Source organism: Pecten maximus, chromosome 7 (assembly GCF_902652985.1).
Source record: "Pecten maximus chromosome 7, xPecMax1.1, whole genome shotgun sequence".
In the NCBI taxonomy this organism is placed as follows: domain Eukaryota; kingdom Metazoa; phylum Mollusca; class Bivalvia; order Pectinida; family Pectinidae; genus Pecten; species Pecten maximus.
The window spans coordinates 43,029,476-43,051,339 of NC_047021.1; the positions used below are offsets into that span (position 1 = coordinate 43,029,476).

A 21,864-nucleotide genomic window follows, 5' to 3' on the forward strand; every position below is an offset into this window, starting at 1 on the left:
TATTATTTGGTCCTATATTCATCATAGGAGGGACATTATTTTACCAGGCTTAAATGTCAAACTTCTGAGACAATTTTTTTGGTGCTGATACTGTTGCTGATTTTTTGTATTAATCAAAAATTTATAACCTAGATTTTTTCCGTGAGCAAATTTCAGCCTGCACTTCATCATACACATGCAGTTTCAGTGAGAGCATGTTAAGCAAAAACAACCAAGAAGGGCTTCTAGATTGCTTTTACAGATAATTGTAATGAAAGCTAAGTTAATATGATATGCAGGTTCTTATAAATAGTGTTCTTTCTCAAGTGAATGATTTTTGGCGTGTGTGTATGTATGTCTGCAGCACAGACTAATGGGCTCAGCCGATGGAGACTTGAAATTTTATCTTCAAATATGAAAATCTTTTCTGCCAGTGGGAATGAGTAAGTTGAATATAGGGTCCAAATGATTTTACGGACTAACCTGCTATATTGATAAAATGCCAATCCCCATTGGATATTTTATCAGGGGAGTTAAGTCATGATCAGCCTCAATATGTCATCTATTAGTGTCGGCAGATTTTATATATCTTCTTCCTAGTAAGTCTGTCTATCCAATTCAGTTCACGGCTGCAATGTCCCGCTGGGATAAATCTTTTCTTTACATTTTCAATTTGAATATGATTAAAGCATGCATGCATGGTAATGTCCTCCTACAGAGAGAAAGCAACACAAATGTGTTACTTCTCTGTCAAAGTTCAGGTTAGAAGTTTTACCAGTTTCCAGTGACATTTTAAGATAAGGAGTCTACTTTTGTCTCTCAGAAGATATTTTAAGTCTGGATTTTATTATTTTGGACTTTTATGTCTTTTTCGTCAATGTTGAGAATTATAGTTTCGTTTCTCAGGAAAGATAAACACAAACGTGATAATATTTTAAAGTATGATTCAATAAGGTTTCAACCTAATACAGCATGGCAGACATATACATTTAGGACTTATATTTAATGGGTTGTTTTCTGGATGCAAAGTAGGTACAGATAGTTCTTAATTGTGCAGTAATCTTTTGAAAGCATGCAGGGGCAGTTGGTCACTTAATTCTGCAGTAATCTAAGTGTTAGTGAAAACAAAATAAAAATTGTGTATGAAGGTGTCGGAGAAAATTTAATGTACAACAGTCGTGTTGAGCACAGTTGTAGGCAGTCTTTAAATAGGCATGAGGAGGGGATTCATTCTAAATAAAAATCTCTTTCATCTTTCTATCAGAATTTTAATAGGAGCAGGAGTTATGGCAAGGATGGATAGGTTTATGGATCCGAAACCACTTCTAATATTTCTTTCTTCTAAATCCTCCCCAGGCCATTTCCCCACCAAATCATTGAGCCTGACAGCTGATGGGTTGGATTAACAAGCCCCTAAATTCTCCCAGTTAGGACCAACAGACTCCTGGTAATGCTAAGTGGGGTGTAATGTAGCCTGGAGCAAAGTACACTTCTCCCCAGACCAATTTATTTAATAACATAAACATTTGTATGTAGTTAAATACCACCCAGCCTGATCCCCTATACACTACCAAAACAAACTCCAGTGTAAACAGAGAGGGAGGGGGCACCACACTCACACCCTGGGGTCAGTCTCTCCTGGTCAGGTGTGTATAAAAACCAGTAGGGAACCTTATTCCACCTGTAGGCCTCATGTAATATTATATATATATTTATACAGGATATCAAATCAGTTCCTTCTATGTTGTCAGCTGGAGAGTGGTAGATTGGTATATAAATAGCAGACCTAAAACTCAGGGTTAAATAAATAAATAAGTTTGTTCTCACTTAATGGTTTTGATGAGGCTGCAGTAAGTTTCATAGAGGGAATTTGTTGTGAAAAGTTTTGTGTCCATTTCGATCCTGATGTACGATTACCGATTTTGTCAAAATTAGGGGACAATAGAAAATCTTTGACTCGAATAAAGGGTGGGCTTATCGCAGGACAATGAAATGATAGTCTTTAAGGCATTATTACTGAAGAACAATAGATATATCCATTGTTATATCATATATGTACAATTCAGGCCAAAGCTGCATGACCAAAAGAACATTTATAGAAGTTCGGCTATATCATGGAAGATTTTTGATAAAACTTTGAAATTAAAATTGAATCATCATCTGTTTTAGTGGCAGTAGCAGTGTTCTTATTTTGTAATCTTAATCATTTGCACTTTTGTCCAGAAATTTGAAAACGTAATGGTAGGATTAAGTTAGATGTCTAAATTGAACAACTTGCTGGGCATGAGTGGGGTGCCATTTTCCTTAACCTCAGGAACTGCCTCCGATTCCATGGTTACTGTGTGTATTAGTAAGATCGACACAGTTATGGCGGGTAATGTATTCGGGATGCTGTTTACAGAATTAGCTTATCGGAATCACTGAGAACCATGTAACATTTTTTTCTGGATTTGTACATTAAGTACCAAATGTACTTTATGGGTGCCAGCCTCCCACATATTTGTATGTTGATTTGACAAATTGATGAAATCAGTGTTTCATGAATCTTCACTCTTCTCTTTTTTATGTCAAATATCCTCAAGTATTTGAAAGTTTTGGATAAATTTAACACATTTGTCTGTCGGCTTCTGATAGTGGTGCAGCCGATTTTCTTAAATTTAGAACGATTTTGTGAAGTGTGGCCAAAACTTGGGGCTGTTAGATAACATACCAGGGTGTTTAACAGGCTTTCAACAAGTACACGTAAAATCTGTGGTGTAATTCAGATAGGGTACAGACAGATGGCAAGCCGAAAGGAGATTCAAATCGAGATTGAAAAAAAAAAGTTCAGTACTGTTTCTACGTAATATGTGCAATGTGGGATAAATTTGAAAGAAAATTTCATGAAGTTTATTCGTTTTTGAAGTCAACTTTGAATCTTCCTGTTGCCTTTAGTTGCTAAAAACAAACCAAAGTTCCTCGATCTTAAAGTCATTTCACTCATTTAGATTTAAGAAATTTTGAAATTTGCGATTTTGTTGTTTATTATATACCATTAACATGTTGGAATTCTGCAGCAAAGTTTTATTTCAATAATAGCAAGACAAGTAATTAATGGAAACTTCAGTACACCATATTGTTATGTAGTAAGCCAAATAGGAAGTACCCAGTACTGTATTCATCCTGAAATAAGCCCCGTCCCATAGTGTAAAAGTCTAAATATTAAACTTTGTTGAGGGATTAATTGTGAACAACTTTTAGTTAACTATTTCAAAATTGATTCCGCAAAAATTGGCAAAGGGGGCTATTTGTGGGCAGGTGCTTATTTGCAGGTAAAATCGGTAAATTAACTTTGATTCAAAGGAAAAGGTAAGGCTTGTCAGCATTTTACTAAACTGCAATAGCTGTGTGTGAGCGTATTGCAAGATAATTATGGTACATTCGTTTATTCTCAGCCCCCACAAATCCCTACCAAACAAAAAAATTTGGGTAGAATTTTGATAATTTAACAACAGAATATACAGTATTACTAAAAAAATATAGTTAATTGGTAAGACACAAGGCTGGATTGCTACAAGCCATATGATACCATCGGCAACAGGTGCATTGTCTATTTTTTCACCCTGTTATGAGAGCAGGTGTTATGGCTATTTCTTCTCTGGTTTTAAAAGCCCTGGTTGGAAGTAACTGTACAGGTGTTGTGGAATTTTATCAAACTAGTTGTGAAGGTTTGTTTATCAACTGTGGGCTGTTTTTCATCAGAAAAAGACAAATGGTATTAATAGAGTGTTGAATGATCACCGGAAACATAAAACAGAAGTCGATCCTTGCAGCTTGTGGTATAATTGAATTCACAATGTTGTTGGTAACATAACTCACAAAATTTATTTCCCAGATATGATTCCCATTGTGGACTTAATTTATTATCTAACATCTAAATTTATTTACATCCATTTACAGAGAATTAAAAAATGTCTAGCCAGAAGAAATTCGTAAATAAACCTAGAAACTGTCTTGTTATCATGTGTCATAAATTTTTGATATGATTCATGGACGGAATAAGGATGTCTGGGACTTAAATTTTATGCTTTTTTTAACTTTCATTAAAGTTTAATTCCAAGTTAGATGTATCTTTTGGGTTTAATTCTAGTTTTATATGTTGTGAACCAGAACGTGTTTTCGGTTGCATCTGAATTTTTTGTTTTTATTTGATTTCTTTGCAAAATTTTCCTTCTACAAAAATTCAAATTAAACGTGTCTACAACACAATTACATTAGGACATTTGTGAGTTTAAATGTAGAATGTTGGCAGGAGGCTAACAGCCAAATAAAAACAAACTTCTATTTCAAAGATTAAAAATGCTGAATTCAGGACAAAGAGAGTGAAATAAGTGAGGAATTTGAAGGCAGAGTTCCAACAGAGAATTCCTTAAGCTAAATTCTGCTATTTTAGTTGAAATATTCATGCTTTTACATGGTGCATTTTTTATACAGAAGCAAAAATAAACACCAATGCTAATTTTAGCAATGGCTATATACAGTTTCCGGCACAATTCCAAGTCATGTGCACATGAGATGGCAGTTTTCATTGGTATTCGAACGTTGCCTTGTTGTGACCAAGAAAAACTTATTGACATCAACAAAATGCGTTCTTGAACAGTTTTCTGAAAGACTGGTGATTATCTTGGAACAGGATTTGATATTGAAGCAGTGGAAATTGAATAATGATGGCTGACTGGGTAGAGGTCATCAAGTACTTTGTGATTATCAGCTTCGTGCTTAGGCTTCATCTGGTGACCTAGATTGTGTAATGACAGACACTGATTTAGATATTTTAATGAATATCTTTATTCTTTATGAGACATGTTGTAAACTTGTTTGTTTTTGACAGTTCACACATGTTGTTTACATATCAGTCATATTGTTTCTGGCTTATGTGGAGAAAAATGAAATTTTCATAAATTAGTTTTATATTTCATTTTTTAAAGAGACATAGCTGACATTTGTATTAGGTAAGTTGGTCAATTAATGTCATGGCCACATCTTAAAGTGTCAAGGTCATCTGGAGGGTTCTTCCTGGAGTCATGATGATTTGTGAAATAAATGTTATATTTAGGACAAGGTCATTTCCTGAGGTCATTGTCATTTTTATGGTCGTATGATTCCTATTGTCACAGTGATGGTTGCCTGAGCTGGGCATTGTCTTTGCAGGAGTAGTAGTGAATTAATTTATGCTCGAAATGGTGTGTTATTAGTAAAGTTTGGTCGCTTCTGGGGTTATCATCGCACAGTCATGGATGAAAACAAAGTTGATTATATGAAGAATTATAATTGACATGTATCTGAATTTTTGCTTGTTGGTGGTTTAAATTTTGTGTAGAATAGTTTTGTGTAGTGTCTTCAATTTCTTATAAGTTATTTCCTGAGTATTTGATATTTTTTCAGCAGTTTTATTTTCTCCAATTTTTGTGTCTTTTATTTTGTTTTCATTTGGTCACAATTTTTTGAAGTGTGCATGCCTCCCAATTCCTGTTGAATGACTTATGTATATAAAGTTTGAAAACGTTTATTTTCCCTATTCGAAATTTGGGTAATCCAACTTATATTAATCGTAATTTTGAAGAAAAAAAAAATCATCTTTTAAGAAGACATGATTACGATCAGCCGTTTTGCAATTAATTTTGGACACATTAGTTTAAAAATGTGTTAAGTTAATTTTGTTGGAAAATGTGTGTGTCTAAGATGTTTCGCTTACATATGCTGAACCTATCTCAGAACAAAGTATTCAATGTTATCCACTTCCACGAAGAGAAAAAAAAATAATGAAAAAATAATCTTAAAAATCCAAGTAAAGGAAATGTGAATAAGAGAAAGAAATTAAAGAAATTGGATTTTTGAAAGATTTTTTTTATGATAAGAGTGGAAAAAACTCTTTAGCAATTTTCGAAATTGTATATAGTGCATCAATTATAATCTTAAGGATTTAAAAAAAAAAAAAAAATTAAAAAAAAATTGCTTTAAGATATTTGACGAGGTATATCAATTTGTGTTTGAAAACTGAAAATGGCGTCGGCAGAGCATTGTTTTGAGGTAATTCAGCATTAAACCACACCTGCATGTACTGCATGTCTCTGTAAACTTACGGGGATCTGTTTGCGTGTTTTACCTCTAGGCTGTAGAACCACAGGACTATGAAGAATATCTCCAACAGCAGCAGGTAAGACAAGCTGGCACAGCTCTCTACCAATCATATCGTCTGTTACATACTTGTAAGTCTTCTCTGTAATGTCTATGAGAGTTACCAAGTTTTTGATTGGTCAAATTATGAATTTGAAAAGAAATGAGGTCTCTTATTTGGTAGACTACACTTTAAAGAAATTTACTAATTTTAAAAGTGAGATTTGCTTGCTTAGTAGAGATTATGAAAGAGAAAGACTTGCATGTATAAAACTGTCAAGATTCACAGCTGATGCCATGGTGACTTATAGAATAGCATGGAATCATGAGCTCAGGATACAGCATAGCTATATAGAGTATATTGATGGATGTAAGTTAATTCATTGAATGTTCAAGTATGTATATTGCTTTTAACTGCAGTAGATTTCTAGACTTGTGTCTGATTTTAGGAAAATAGTCAGCTAAACTTTATTTCTCTAATTTCATGATAATATAAGCTATTAGTTTTAGTTGTCTAATTGACAGTGCAAGCTGATAATGCTTAGGCTCGCAACGTATTTCAGCATTTAATCCTGAAGGATGTTTTGACTGTAAAGGTCAAGGTCATTCTACCAAGGTCAAAGTCATTGATTCAAGGTCAAGGTCATTGTTCTGATGTCCTAGTACAAGACTGAGAACATAAGCTTGTAACAAGCTGTGGTATGGACAATTAACCAATCATATTTGCTGATATCGTAGGCTTGTAATAATTGAATAACAAAAGCAATATTTATTAGTGATAATTTGACATTGTGGTATTTAGAGTCTGGCTCTGCAGTAGTAAATAACTTGCCTGCATGATTTATGGCTCAGAGATATATTAAATACAAAATTTTATGATATTGATACTTCAACTTGTAATAAAATGAACTCTAACATAGAAACATGTACTATCTTATTTCAATATTTAAACTTTTTTTTTTTTTTTTTGCAATGCAAAATGTCAATTTGCATGAAATTTGATTAGAATACATGACAGCCTGTCTGCTAAGCAGGTTTTTAGTCAGACAAATTCAAGGTCACATGAAAAGGAGGCTGTAGACACGGTAACAATGACTGCTAGTATGAACAAAATTAAGCATGTTTTGCATTGTGTAAATCTACTAACATTGGAAATTAATAATTAATGCCCATAATCCTTTTATTGTGATTGGATGTATTATCTGTTGATTCTTATTTGAAATTAAGTTGATTTTAAATAGTGTGAAATGAAAACTGAATTTAGGGTCAAGATTTCAGGTAAATTTGGTGTAGCTATGTATAAAGAAAGTCTTAATTTCAATAGTTTGTGAAGGTAAACACTTTCTCTATATATCAAGTTGTTCCTGTGGCAATTAAGTTGCTATGGTCAACACATTAAAAATGGAGATTTTTATGTGTTGCCATGGTAACTACTATAATAGCTTTTAACTGAATAAATGGTCAGTAACTTGCAGTACACATTGCTATGGTAATCGTCATTGCTTTAGTAACATTTTTTTTGTTCGGGTGTGCAGTTCAGACTGACAGAAACTGTTTCAACTGTCTGTTAATTGCTACGGTGACATAATTTGCTTTAAGTACAAGACTTAGTTTATGTTGCCATGGCTACATAATGTTGTTTTTGTTGCTATGGTTACATCATATGATGTTTGTTGACAGGTTGGTGCGGTAGAAGAACAGCTACTGAGTGCGGACACCGTAGATAACGTTCAGGCATCAGTTCCTGTCCAGGGTCTCTTCCAGCCCGTTGATTTCCGTATCCCTATAGGACCGATCTTCAATTTTGTATCAGGTGAGTTTACAGTGTAGCAGTGTAGCCTTTTGTCTCATTTTGGGAAGAAAATCGGAGAATTGGGAAAGATTTTTTTTTTATGAATAAACTCCAAATTTTGGGAATTTGACTTAAATATGAAATAATTTCAATTTGGAATGGGGCCCATTAACGGCCCCAAAAAGCCCTCATAAAGTCTTGATGTCCAAGAATGCCATTGATAATGTGTTGTTCCTGCCAAAATTTAACAGGAGCATCTTTCCGTCTGTTCGGTATCAATCCATCTGGCATAAACTCCTTTTTTTCAACTGATCCCTTTATAAGTTTGTAGGCTTAGACATCATTATATTGTTTAGATTTTTGAAACCTAGCAAAAGACAGAGTCAGTTTGGCTATAAACCAGTGTAACTAACTAAAGCCAACAGACCACTACTTGTAGTTAGTGAGAGGAAACCTAGCAATAGCAGGGGTCATGTAACCTAGCAATAGCGGGAGTCGCATAAGGAACCTAGCAATAGCGGGAGTCGCATAAGGAACCTAGCAATAACGGAAGTCGCATAAGGAACCTAACAATAGCGGGAGTCGCATAAGGAACCTAGCAATAGCGGAAGTCGCATAAGGAACCTAACAATAGCGGGAGTCGCATAAGGAACCTAACAATAGCGGGAGTCGCATAAGGAACCTAACAATAGCTGGAGTCGCATAAGGAACCTAACAATAGCGGGAGTCGCATAAGGAAACTTACAATAGCGAGAGTCGCATAAGGAACCTAGCAATAGCGGAAGTCGCATAAGGAACCTAGTAATAGCGGAAGTCGCATAAGGAACCTAACAATAGCGGGAGTCACATAAAAAAACCAAGCAATAGCTGGAGTCGCATGAAAAACCAAGCAATAGCGAGAGTCATGTAAGTTAGCAAAAGCAGGTTAACATAACCTAGCAATAGGCAGCCACATAGGGGGTAAATTAAACCTGTAACTAACTCAAGCCAACAGAACACAACCGGTCTTTTCAGAATGAATATATATCGTGATCTTCCTTTACAGCCTATGTTATAATGCCATCCGGAGAAAAGGCCTACCCAAAGATCGAGGACAACAAGGATGGCACTGTCACAGTTAAATACCAGCCCACCGACACTGGACTCCATGAGCTCCATCTCAACTACAACAGTGTACCCATTGAAGGTAAGACTCATTTCATTGGACCAGGGAATGTCACATGATAACATATTATTGTTTCTCAGCAACGATTGGATCAATTGAATCAGAACGATTTTCATTGGATAAGGAGTGGTCACATTACCTTAACTGGTTGTTTCTTGATATTGATGGGATTTAAATGATTTTCATTGGATAAGGAGGGGTCACATGATTAAAATTTGGTGGTTTCTCAACATTGACTAGATCAGCAATGATTCCAGTCTATCATTTGTAACTTTACTCAAGGAAAAAGCAAATATTTGCTGGAAGTCAAGTTGTAGATAATAAGTATATTTGATTGGATAAGAGAAGTCACATGGTAGAAAAGCATTGTGGGAATTTCTGGTCATTTATGGAAATGGACTATGTAACTTGTTCTGTCAATAATACTACTTTAGAAATCCATGTAATAAACTACCTAATGGGTTGTTGGAAAGAAAATGGATTGCTGTAATTTATTACTGACAGATTCTCTGTGCTTTAACTTTTTTGTTTTCGTACAAATTCCTTCCATGTTTAAATCCTTACACACTATTTCCGTGTTTACAAACACAAAAATCATTTGCAGCTGTCTGCTAATTGAGTGATGTTTACAAAACAAGATATATCTGTTGAAAATTAGCTCAAGGATGATTCGGTCGGACTTTTTCTCCATTTCTAAAACATTTTTCGGTCTGCGAGACGCCTCTGCTGGCACTTGGTGTTGTAGGATAAAACGGTTACAGTTTATCAAGAGGCTGTATGATGTAACATTGGTTCTCGCAATCAGCTAATCGCAACTTGATTGGATTTGACGGAAATAGTCCTTCCTATAGTCGTACAAATGTTACGTCTTGTCAAGAGATTCGTAACAGTAATTGAAAATGTCAATTTTAAACAAATGCCTTACAGTTAGAAAATCTGTGTCTGATTAAATAAATTCTTATCTTCTTCAGACTGTTTTATAATTTCTGGAATGTAGTGTGTTTTCAAGAGAGTATAAAATGCTTTTTCATTGCTAATGATGCAGATGTATTTAAAACCTGTTGTTGATATTTCAGTCTTGAGAGATTTGTTATGTGAAATACAGAGGTGGGCTTGTTAGAAGGGACAGGGAAGGGGCTGCAGGGGTTTCTTAATAGCAGAAAATGAGTACTAGTTGATGAGGAATCCATTATTACCTCACCTGTATCAAATCTGGCAGCTGTGTTTTTAAAAGATGCAAGGCTCTTTGATGTTTATATAAAGCAGACATTGTTTAAAACCAGCTAAAATATTGCTTACCCAGCAGATTTAAAGGGTTTACCTCTAGCAAGCATCAAAGGAGAAAAAATATCACTATGACCATTAGAAAATACAAATGCTTCTCAAACCTCAAACTTTATGGAGATTTGTGGCTTCAAATTAGGCCAACAAACATGGCCGATGGTCAGGATCCATCAGGATCAGAATTCAGTCACATTTGTTCACAATTTGAATTATTATTCCTTTACAGGAAGTCCGTTCCAGTTCCATGTAGATGCAGTAAACAGTGGCCATGTGACCGCCTACGGTCCAGGCCTGTGTCATGGCGTTGTCAACGAACCTGCAGAATTCACCATAGTAACAAAGGATGCTGGAGCAGGTATGTTGTGCAAAATATTAGACCAATATTTGAATATTGAATATCAAAAAAAATTTGAATGAAGGGCTTTTGAAAAATTCATTTGATTATAATCATCACAAGAAGAAACTTTACTGCAGGTGTGGCTTATCAATATTTAGAAATTTGGAACCATTCAAAAAAGAAAATAATTTTGTGGATGTGCTTAGGTTTTGTCTGTTGTTTAAGCTCCATGGATAATAGACATTTAGTCTAATGTTTGTACTTTATTGCCTTCATAAGGGAAAAAAATCTAGAGTTATCTGCCCCTTGTATCTCATCACCATGGTTTCAGTAACAGGGGCATATCGTAATGATTTCTCCTTCTGATATGGAGGAGTGCAGCTTTTCTTTGATTGGTTGGTAGGCACTTGTGGGTTTTTTCAGTTTATCTCGTTGGACACTAAAACTTTCAACAGAAGCGATGGAAACTCTTTGCACTAGTTTTGTCTGTTAACTACGTAAAGTTTCACGACCCCAAGTGGGATAGGATTGATAAGGACTGGAGGGGCTTCTTTACTTATGGCTCTTGTGTAAATCCGTCAGATTAAAGATTTAGGTTATATCTGATACATCCCCCTATCTTCCCCAATCCTCCCCCAGACAGAACAAAACGAAACAAAACCAAATCAAAACTTTTCATGATACCGAATGTAATAGGCACCAATATCACATCTGTGTGTACATTTCTGAACAACATGTTATATCACCATGAATTATGTCCAATGCTTACATTTAGCTTATTTTTAAGCTTAAAAATACAAAATTACACAAAATGTTTGTTTTCTGTTAGATCAGAGATATTAAATATGTAATGTAGCATACTGCCTTAAAAACCCAGGATAATATATGTGTATTGTAGCATACTGCCTTAAAAACCCAGGATATTATATTTTTAATGTATCATACTGCCTTAAATACCCAGGATATTATATATGTAATGTAGCATACTGCCTTAAATACCCAGGATATTATATATGTAATGTAGCATACTGCATTAAAAACCAAGGATAATACATAATTATGTAATATAGCATACTGTCTTATAAACCCAGGATAATATATGTGTATTGTAGCATACTGCCTTAAATACCCAGAATATTATATTTGTATTGTAGCATAGTGCCTTAAATGCCCACGATATAATATATGTAATGCAGCATACTGCCTTAAATACCCACGATATGATATATGTAATGTAGCATACTGCCTTAAATACCCACGATATAATGTATGTAATGCAGCATACCGCCTTAAATGCCCACGATATAATATATGTAATGCAGCATACCGCCTTAAATGCCCACGATATAATATATGTAATGCAGCATACCGCCTTAAATGCCCACGATATAATATATGTAATGCAGCATACCGCCTTAAATGCCCACGATATAATATATGTAATGCAGCATACCGCCTTAAATACCCACAATATAATATATGTAATGCAGCATACCGCCTTAAATACCCACAATATAATATATGTAATGCAGCATACCGCCTTAAATACCCACGATATGATATATGTAATGTAGCATACTGCCTTAAATACCCACAATATAATATATGTAGCATACTTAAATATCTAGGATCAGTCCTGATTACCTACGTTTCTGCTGCTGTTATTATTTCATCATGCTCTGAAATATTTCACTGATAAGATAATGGTAATTACTGGATTTGTGTTCTTAGAATAGCTTTATATAATAGAACCTAATTTTTTTAGGGCAGATATTAATCTGGAACCTTCTGTTTATTTTTTGGTATCCAGAACAGCAATCTGTATAAGATAATATTGTGAGTTTCCAATTTCTGTCTTTTGGGCAATTTACCAGAAGTCTTAATAGAAAGAAAAGGGGGAGGAACCCTTGATGTACTGTTTTTAATGAACTTTATAAAATACAATGTTGATATGTTAGAGGGAATGGAGATGGGGGGAGGGGGAGGAGGGAGGGAGGTAGGAATGGGGGAGGGAAGAGGGAGGTAGGGATAGGGCACTGATGATGAATATATCAAGTATGAACTTAGATAAGGAACAAGAACGAGAAAATATTGGATATTAATATCACAGCAGGCAGGAGACAACTAGATTTATATAATGGCTATTATATTAGAATGGAGGGTGGTAACTAAGTTGATGTAATGGATATTAAAAGTTCTGAAATAGAAAGGGTGTTATCCAAAATTTAAACAGAGATATGCCCCAATCATTGAAGTAAATGAAATAAGGAATTTAAATAAAGATGGGAATTAATGATTAAGTAGTCTGATGAAATCTGTAATCTAATGATGGCTTTTAAGCGAACAGAAAAGAGGGCGGGGGAAGAAGGAATGGGGGATGAGAACGTGTTCCTTGCATATAACTAAATACTTAATTAATCCTAATTTATGTCAATTAAATAGTAGTTAAGAAACCATGGAGAACAATCTCTCTTCTTCATCTTTCGGTTGTATTTCATTTATCAATTAAAAAAAAAAACTTATTTTATGCAGAATTTCTTTCCTTGTAAAAATACCTTTTACTAGACACACTCCTTTGGTGATCTCACAGTGGGCTTATGAGATCAAATACGGTAAATGAAATAAGTGTATAATATATTTTCCTCAATTCTGTATATTGAGTCTACCTCGCCACTTACTTTATATATCTTTTAAAAGAAATTAAAACATTGAAAAATTTCATGTTGAGGATGTTATTTCTGTTTTCTTATTAAGCTTAACCATCATATTTTGAAGATATTTCGGAGTAGGTTCGTAGTAAATATGACCTACTATCATAATTAGTTGTTCAACTTGGGATACAAGTGAAGAATTTGCTTAGACTATCTCAAAGATTATCTCCTGACCCAAATAGCCCTCCTTCTTACTTCAAAACATCGTTTTGCGGAACCTGCTGGAATTAGTTTTTGGAAATAGATAAGTGAAACCTACATTCACGTGTATAAACTACCTGAAATATGCGGGAGCTAGTTTGGAGATATATTTGGGAAAGAAAACATACCATTCAGCCAACAAATAAGATTTTGTTGTGAAGTAAGCCAAATGATGCTGATTACGATTGTCCGCCGTCAGGCAAGGGTATTCCTGGGAGTTGGCTTCTGGCTAGTCTCTTATATACTGTAACGCAAGGTGGCTGTGTTCTCTGGACGCTATAATAATCTCGTATTATGCAAGGAATTGGTGCCTGGAATATTGTACTAGATATTGGAATGATTTTGTGACAAGATATATAGCTGTGATATATTTTCTCTATGAATTTAAGGATGTTTCAAAGGTATTTATATGAAATATTGTCACTCTAATGTTGTGATATATTTGTGCGTTTCTCTAGATGTATAAAAAATTGTTGCAGTTGACATACTGTTTGATCATTTGCTCAAAATCCAGTTGAAAATTGGAAGTCTGGGTTAATAAGATGCTTGCTTACATAACACCATTTTGGATATCAAAAAAGGATTTTGAAGATCTTTGTATGCTGTTATTTTGACTATATACAAAAGGATATTTTGACTTCATTTCATTCCTGGTAATACGAAACGTAACATGCAACATATTCTGAGTCATCACTGATTTTGTTTTATAGGTGGTCTGTCCCTGGCCATCGAAGGTCCATCAAAGACCGAGATTAAATGCCTGGATAACGGAAATGGCACTTGCACAGTATCCTACATACCCACAGCTCCCGGAGAGTATAACATCACCTGTAAATTCGCAGATCAACATATTTCTGGTTCGCCTTTCACCGCCAAAATCACTCGTAAGTAATAAAAAACTACTGTTGTCAGATTAGTGACAGAATTTGAAGGCCTAGATTGAAATCCAGTATCAGTTACCAGAGTTTGAAACACATTGGAAAGTTCATGTTGATTTTTTAATTACTTTCTATTTTTTTATTCAAAACTGTAAAATAGATATCTCCATATCAGAAGATAAAAGTATAATTATTTTCCAAAGATTTGATTTGAAATTAGATTAGTGCATCAATGAAGCAGAATATGCTTACTCTACAGGAACGCCTGGTCTTAATCTCCGTGTACTTGTATAAGGGTCTCCATGTAAGTCTTTAATTTGTTGATATTTTGTTTTATCAGCTTTGAGTCGGACACTTTAGTCACACACTTTACATGTCTATCTTCTGTTATTTCAGCTTCCACTGAGGTGAGGAAGAGAGCCCAGATTGGTCGTAGTACAGAAGTATCTCTCAAAGTCACAGAATCTGACATCGGCAGTCTGATGGCAACCATCAGAACGCCGTCTGGCAGTGAAGAACCTTGCCTGCTCAAACGATTAGCCAATGGCCATTTAGGTAAATATCATTTACCTTGTGGTCACTTCCAGCCAGCCATGTCAGAAATAGGCCAACTCTTTAGTGTGTCCATAATCATGGTCACATTTGTTGAAAGAGGTCTCATAAAGAAAAACAATGCATTGTGGGAAGAAGATTGTTGAAAAGAAAAGCATCTTAAGAATGAATTTAGTTACAGATACAGTCCATGTATATGGGGAACATATTGCTCTTCAGTGATGCTGGGTGTTAAATGAGTGGCAACCCAGAAATTTGGAAAAAACAAATAAGGAGTTGATATATTGAAATATAGACATTTGGCTTCAAAACTAAGAAATTTAACCAAAGGAGTATCTCTTCTTTTTATGCAAAAACTTAACTTTCAAACCAAAATGTAATATTCAAAATTCAAATTTGTTCTTGCATCTATTGTACAAGATTGATTAAAACTCGTTGTTTTTCCCCATTCAGGAATCTCTTTTACTCCACATGAAGTCGGAGAGCATTTAGTCAATGTATTTAGAAATGGAACACACATCACAGGCAGTCCCTTCAAAATCTTCGTGGGTGAGAGCGAGCTCGGAAACGCCAGTAAGGTCCGTTGCAGTGGACCTGGCCTACAGACTGGAATGGCCAATGAAATCAACGAATTCACTTTGGATACTACGGATGCAGGTGAGTCGTAAAACTTGTTAGGTCAGGTGTGACAGTTATAATTTTACTTTATCTTATACTCTAGTCTGTACTGTCTTCATCATTATACAAAGGCTGTGACATGTGCCATTATACAGAGGCTGTGACATGTGCCATTATACAGAGGCTGTGACATGTGCCATTATACAGAGGCTGTGACATGTGCCATTATACAGAGGCTGTGACATGTGCCATTATACAGAGGCTGTGACATGTGCCATTATACAGAGGCTGTGACATGTGCCATTATACAGAGGCTGTGACATGTGCCATTATACAGAGACTGTGATATGTGTCATTATACAGAGGCTGTGACATGTGCCATTACACAGAGGCTGTGACATGTGCCATTATACAGAGGCTGTGACATGTGCCATTATACAGAGGCTGTGACATGTGCCATTATACAGAGGCTGTGACATGTGCCATTACACAGAGGCTGTGACATGTGCCATTACACAGAGGCTGTGACATGTGCCATTACACAGAGGCTGTGACATGTGCCATTACACAGAGGCTGTGACATGTGCCATTACACAGAGGCTGTGACATGTGCCATTACACAGAGGCTGTGACATGTGCCATTATACAGAGGCTGTGACATGTGCCATTATACAGAGGCTGTGACATGTGCCATTATACAGAGGCTGTGACATGTAGTGTTTCGTATGTCTGCTGTATCCCAGATCAATGTTATGGCTCTATGAACTTGAACTCTTCAGTGATTTTCATAAAATTTATATGTACAAAGGTCAAATGTAACAAAACCTCATATTAGTTCATGTTTCAGGGTTCTAAGGTCAAGGTCACTGTTACTATTTATAGAAATTTGTGAAGCAACAATGATTTATATATGAATTGGGATTTCCATGTCTTCATACAAATTTTTGAAGATTGGTATAGAAGAAAATAATGTATTCATTGTTTTCTGTTGCTAGGTTACAGTATTAATTTCCATTGTACTTTCTGTTGCTAGGTTACGGTGGACTGAGTCTGTCGATTGAAGGCCCTAGCAAGGCTGATATTGAATGCCTGGACAATGAAGACGGAACTTGCCGTGTGACCTACAAACCGACAGAGCCAGGAAACTATGTCATTAACATCAAATTTGCTGATGAACAAGTACCAGGTCTGTTCAGATTCAATATTAAAATAGTGTTGATGTTTATTACTTTATTAGAAGATATAAGATTGAAATTCAGTATACCGTGTTTATCCTCAAGTAAGCCTACTACCCTAGTGTAAAAGTTTAGTACCATGTTTATCCTCAAATAAGCCCCCTCCCCTAGTGTAAAAGTTTATTACCATGTTTATCCTCAAATAAGCCCCCTCCCCTAGTGTAAAAGTTTATTACCATGTTTATCCTCAAATAAGCCCCCTCCTCTAAAGTAAAAGTTAAATATTAAAGTTTAGGGGTGATTTATTTGAACAAATTTGGATTCTGCAAAAATGAGGGGGGGGGGGGGGGGGGGGGCGTGCTTATTTGCAGTTAATACAGTATATATTTGAGGAATTTATGTCTATTGAATAATTTTTTTCCAATTACAACACATTTCATCTGTCAATATAAGTAAGGATTAGAGTATGTTTAAATTGGCGCTGAGTTTACAAACAATCCCGAGCCCTTAAGTGTTACCGCATGTTAGAATGTTCTCCTGAACTCTTTCCAACATTCATTCTTAATCCAAACAGTTTGCTTTCCACATGGCTTGAAATAGAAGAATTGTTTGCAGATTTTTACGATTCATAAATTACAGAATATTGTGTTGATATATCAGAGTAATGTCTGGTGTTTGTTAGTGGGAGATAAAATGGCTATAACATATCACTGTAGGTCAATTTAAGTGTTGGGAAGGTTACAGAAGAATTCTCCCTGGTGGTGTTAATATTCATAACTTATTGGAGATGATTTTTAAATATCAAGACAATTTTGGTTTAGTGTAGATCAAATCATGAAAATAAATTTCAGTAAAAAAGAAAATAATGTAATTTAATGTCATCATTTCCTCTATAAAATGTGGGTACTGGATGGAAGTTACAGCCGAAAAAATCTTAATCAATGTCATAGCTTCAGCCTCTTTTAATGGTAAAATTAGATTAATTTTTTTTATCAAAATGGCAGCGATACCAATTTTGACAGAAGCCAACATGATAGATAAAATAGCAGCACACAGGTCATCTGCTGAGTTATTTGTCAGATTTTAATGTCGATACATGATTAGGGATTTTAAAAGTTGGAAGTGTCAGACTTAACTAGTGTCATCTAGCCCAATGAAAAAAATAATTCAATTTTTTTTTCTTCAAAATATATTTCTGGTTTTTATGTCTGGAATGTGTACAGTGGCACTCAAGCTAGTGGAATGAAAACTGTGATGAAAAGGGGTTTGTCCTTTATAGAAAGTTGGACTTTTATATAGAGGTTCATATGTAATGAATTATGTGAAAACAAAAACAGGTGGCCTTATAGAAAGGTTGTGGTGTATATAGATAGTCTTTATAGAAAGGTTTTGGTGTATAGAGATGGTCTTTATAGAAAGGTTGTGGTGTATAGAGATGGTCTTTATAGAAAGGTTGTGGTGTATAGAGATGGTCTTTATAGACATGTTTTGGTGTATAGAGATGGTCTTTATAGAAAGGTTGTGGTGTATATAGGTAGTCTTTATAGAAAGGTTTTGGTGTATATAGATAGTCTTTATAGACAGGTTTTGGTATGTGATGGTCTTTATAGACAGGTTTTGGTGTATATAGATAGTCTTTATAGAAAGGTTGTGGTATATAGAGATGGTCTTTATAGACAGGTTGAGGTGTATAGAGATGGTCTTTATAGACAGGTTTTGGTATGTGATGGTCTTTATAGACAAGTTTTGGTGAAGGGTTGTAAGATAAGAATCTTTGACCAGAGTCAAGAGGGGGTGATCTGGAAGTAGTCATTCATATCCTTATGTCATAGAATCACACCAGGTGGCGCTTATCTAAAAATGTAGTTCAGGAGTTGATTTATTCTGACATTTGATTGGTTGATGTGCTATATATTTTTTTTTTGGTGGGGGAGGGGGGGAATCTTAAGCGCACAGTCAATGGAACATGTTACACATACATGCCATATTTTTGGGAGACCAATAAGGGAGATTGATGATTATTTTAAGGGAATTTTGCCTAAAATAAGGGAGATTTGTGCGCGACATAAATATCGACATTTTTACTCAATTTTTTAGCAATTAACTAGTTTTGAAAGTGCTAAAGAATATTTGTATTTATTTTAGATATTAATCATATTGTATATGCAAACAACAAAAAGTTGTATAAGGTAAAAAATGCAATAAGTATACATTCAGATTCTGATTATATGAATTTTTTTCCGATTTTTTTTATGTAACACAAAAAGTTTCACAGCTTTATGCACATTGCATAACAGCATTTGAAAAGGGTATATTATAATTACATGTAGCTAAAGATTAAGACAAGCAAGTTATTCATTTATCAGTTTGGATTTTCTTAAAATTAGAAAGCTTGATCCACTCCGAGGGAACACATCAGTTGTAAAAATCACCAAGAAATGTCCTGTGGGATACCTTATGTTGGACCATTTAGATATAAAAATATTCCAAGTGTGCAAGTGTATACATGAAATTATGAGAACGGAAGATGTTAATGTTAGGAGACTGCAGTAAATCTTATCACGATCATTCTAGATTTTGTATATTGTCTCTGTCATGGACTGTACAGTCATTGTAAACACCATGATTGACCACTTTGTAACGACCAACAGATGTGCTAATTTTGATAGTTTTCTAAAAGAAATTATCGGATTTCATCTTGCTATCACTGATCAACGATACACATGGTAAATGAAAAACACGTGTGATTTTGCGTCTGACCAGACTCTGTATCAATTACCATCATCAAAGTATGGTCCTAAAAGAAAACAAACCATAATTCAAGTCTGTTAGCTAAGGGGGTTAAAATTGTTTGTAAGCGACTTGCCTTTATTTCATGGTGATAGATATTCTAGCGTAAACATAACACTAGCCAGAGCTTCGTGTGAAAGCCATGTCCAACAGGCGCCATTTTGATTGAGTGATCACGTGAACAGATGGATCACGTGATTGCTAAATTAAGCCAAATCTCGCGAGAAAAACACTGTATTGTAAACAAAAATGGCGTCGGCAAAAATACCGGAGGGAATTACAAAATACGGGAATTTTGGCTCTCCTGCCGGGAGGAAATAAATGACTTGAAAATAAGTGAGATTTTGTCTCACGCCGGGAGGTATGGCATGTATGATCATGTATATTTTGTTTATTAATTCAGTGGGATGAAAAATAGTAATAAACATAATCTGCATTGTAGTATTGACCTAGATCTGGACTAATACATTAATTGTATGATCGTCCTAAATTTCTAGTTCATTTCAAACAGGGAGGCGTGGCAGAATTTATCATCCACTCAATCAGAATATTTCTGTTTCTTGTTCCAAATGTCTGTAAGACATGATATGTTTTGAGTTGCTTCCAGTAAAATGTTTTCCTCTTTAATTACGGGCAGATCTTTTACCAGTAAAATGGTACATTGCGGTAATATGGAGAGAATTAAGTGGTTTATGCTAAGTTTTGTAAGTCGTTGAAATGTTATGTAACATACTGTAGGGGATAGTCATAAAATGTTATGGGTGATCAAGTTGATATAACACATGTGGGAGCCCCACCTCTGTAGGCTTTGGTTAGTGAATCAGGATTTTTTCTGAAATATTTGAATTCATATAACTGTACTTTTCCTTGGTCCAACTGCCTATTCATCTGTCAGTCCAACTGTTTGTCCATTTGTTTGTCCATCTGTTTGTCCACCTGTCTGTCCATTTGTTGGTCCACCTGTCTCTCCATCTGTTTGTCCACTTGTCTGTCCATCTGTTTGTCCATCTGTCAGTCCATCTGTTTGTCCACCCATCCTTATGCTATATCAGCATTGGTTGTGTTCAATTGATGCTACAAGTTTCTAAGTCATTTAACTTGACATGTAGGTACATCATCAGCATTTCTGCACCATCATATGAAAATAGGTCACTGTGACTTACAATTCCCTTTCTCTGACTTTAGATACAAATAAAGTGAGGGTTGGGCACATATTTATGTATATTTTCTCATCAGGTTTCATTGATTAGGAATTACACTCCTTTTTGAAAAAAATGGGAGAAACGGATTCTAAAATGCCACAATAATGATCAAAGTTTTGATGATTTTGTTTTAATAGGAAGTCCATACACAGTGAAGATCGGTGGAGAATCCTCGTCTAGAATTACAGAAAGGATCACGCGCCACAGAGAGGCTGCGGACATCACTCATATCGGTAGTCAGTGTGAACTCAGCCTTAAAATACCAGGTAAGTGTGGTTTGTCTCATCTGTAGGTGACTAGGTAGATCTTCATTCATTTAACAATGCTTAATATTCCACTGACTGTTGTGAACAAAACAATAGAGTATTGTTTCTATAGAATAGTCGACTAACAATGGCAAAGGTTGTTTTTTTTCAATGGTTTCACTAAAACTTAAAAGAGTTAAGTATGTATGTTTTCTCAAATAAATTTTAAAACAGACTATTATTTTCTCTATTGATCATATTTTTATACCCCCGCAACGAAGTTAGGGTGGGTATACTGGAATCAGGTTGTCTGTCCGTCTGTCCGTCCGTCTGTCTGTAGACGCATTTTGTCCGGACAACTCCTCCTAAACCGATGGGCCGATTCCAATGAAACTTCACACAGATATTAATGATCATGTGTAGATGTGCATGCCACTTTATTTTTTCTCAAAATTATGGTTGCTATGGCAACTGGTCACTATAAACAGGTTTTCTGATAAGAACCATAACTTTAAGTTTGTCCGGACAACTCCTCCTAAACTAAATGGCCAATTTCATTGAAACTTCACACAAATATAAAGGACCGTGTGTAGATGTGCATGCCACTTTCTTTTTTTTCAAAATTATGGTTGCTATGGCAACTGGTCACTATAAGCAGGTTTTCCGATAAGAACCATACCTTTAAGTTTGTCCGGACAACTCCTCCTAAACCGAAGGGCTAATTTCAATGAAACTTCACACAAATATAGAGGACCATGGGTAGATGTGCATGCCACTTT

The 21,864-nt window shown here is 35.2% G+C and overlaps 1 protein-coding gene across 1 annotated transcript in view; it reads left to right on the forward strand.

The window, feature by feature from the left end:
- Positions 1-21,864, forward strand: part of LOC117330910 (filamin-A-like) — a 134,307-nt gene that overhangs the window by 102,199 nt on the left and 10,244 nt on the right. The window contains 9 exon segments of the mRNA XM_033889466.1: positions 6,131-6,175; positions 7,816-7,948; positions 8,973-9,113; positions 10,603-10,731; positions 14,336-14,509; positions 14,900-15,058; positions 15,509-15,712; positions 16,707-16,859; positions 20,978-21,106. Of these exon segments, the coding sequence (XP_033745357.1) occupies positions 6,131-6,175; positions 7,816-7,948; positions 8,973-9,113; positions 10,603-10,731; positions 14,336-14,509; positions 14,900-15,058; positions 15,509-15,712; positions 16,707-16,859; positions 20,978-21,106 (1,267 nt within the window).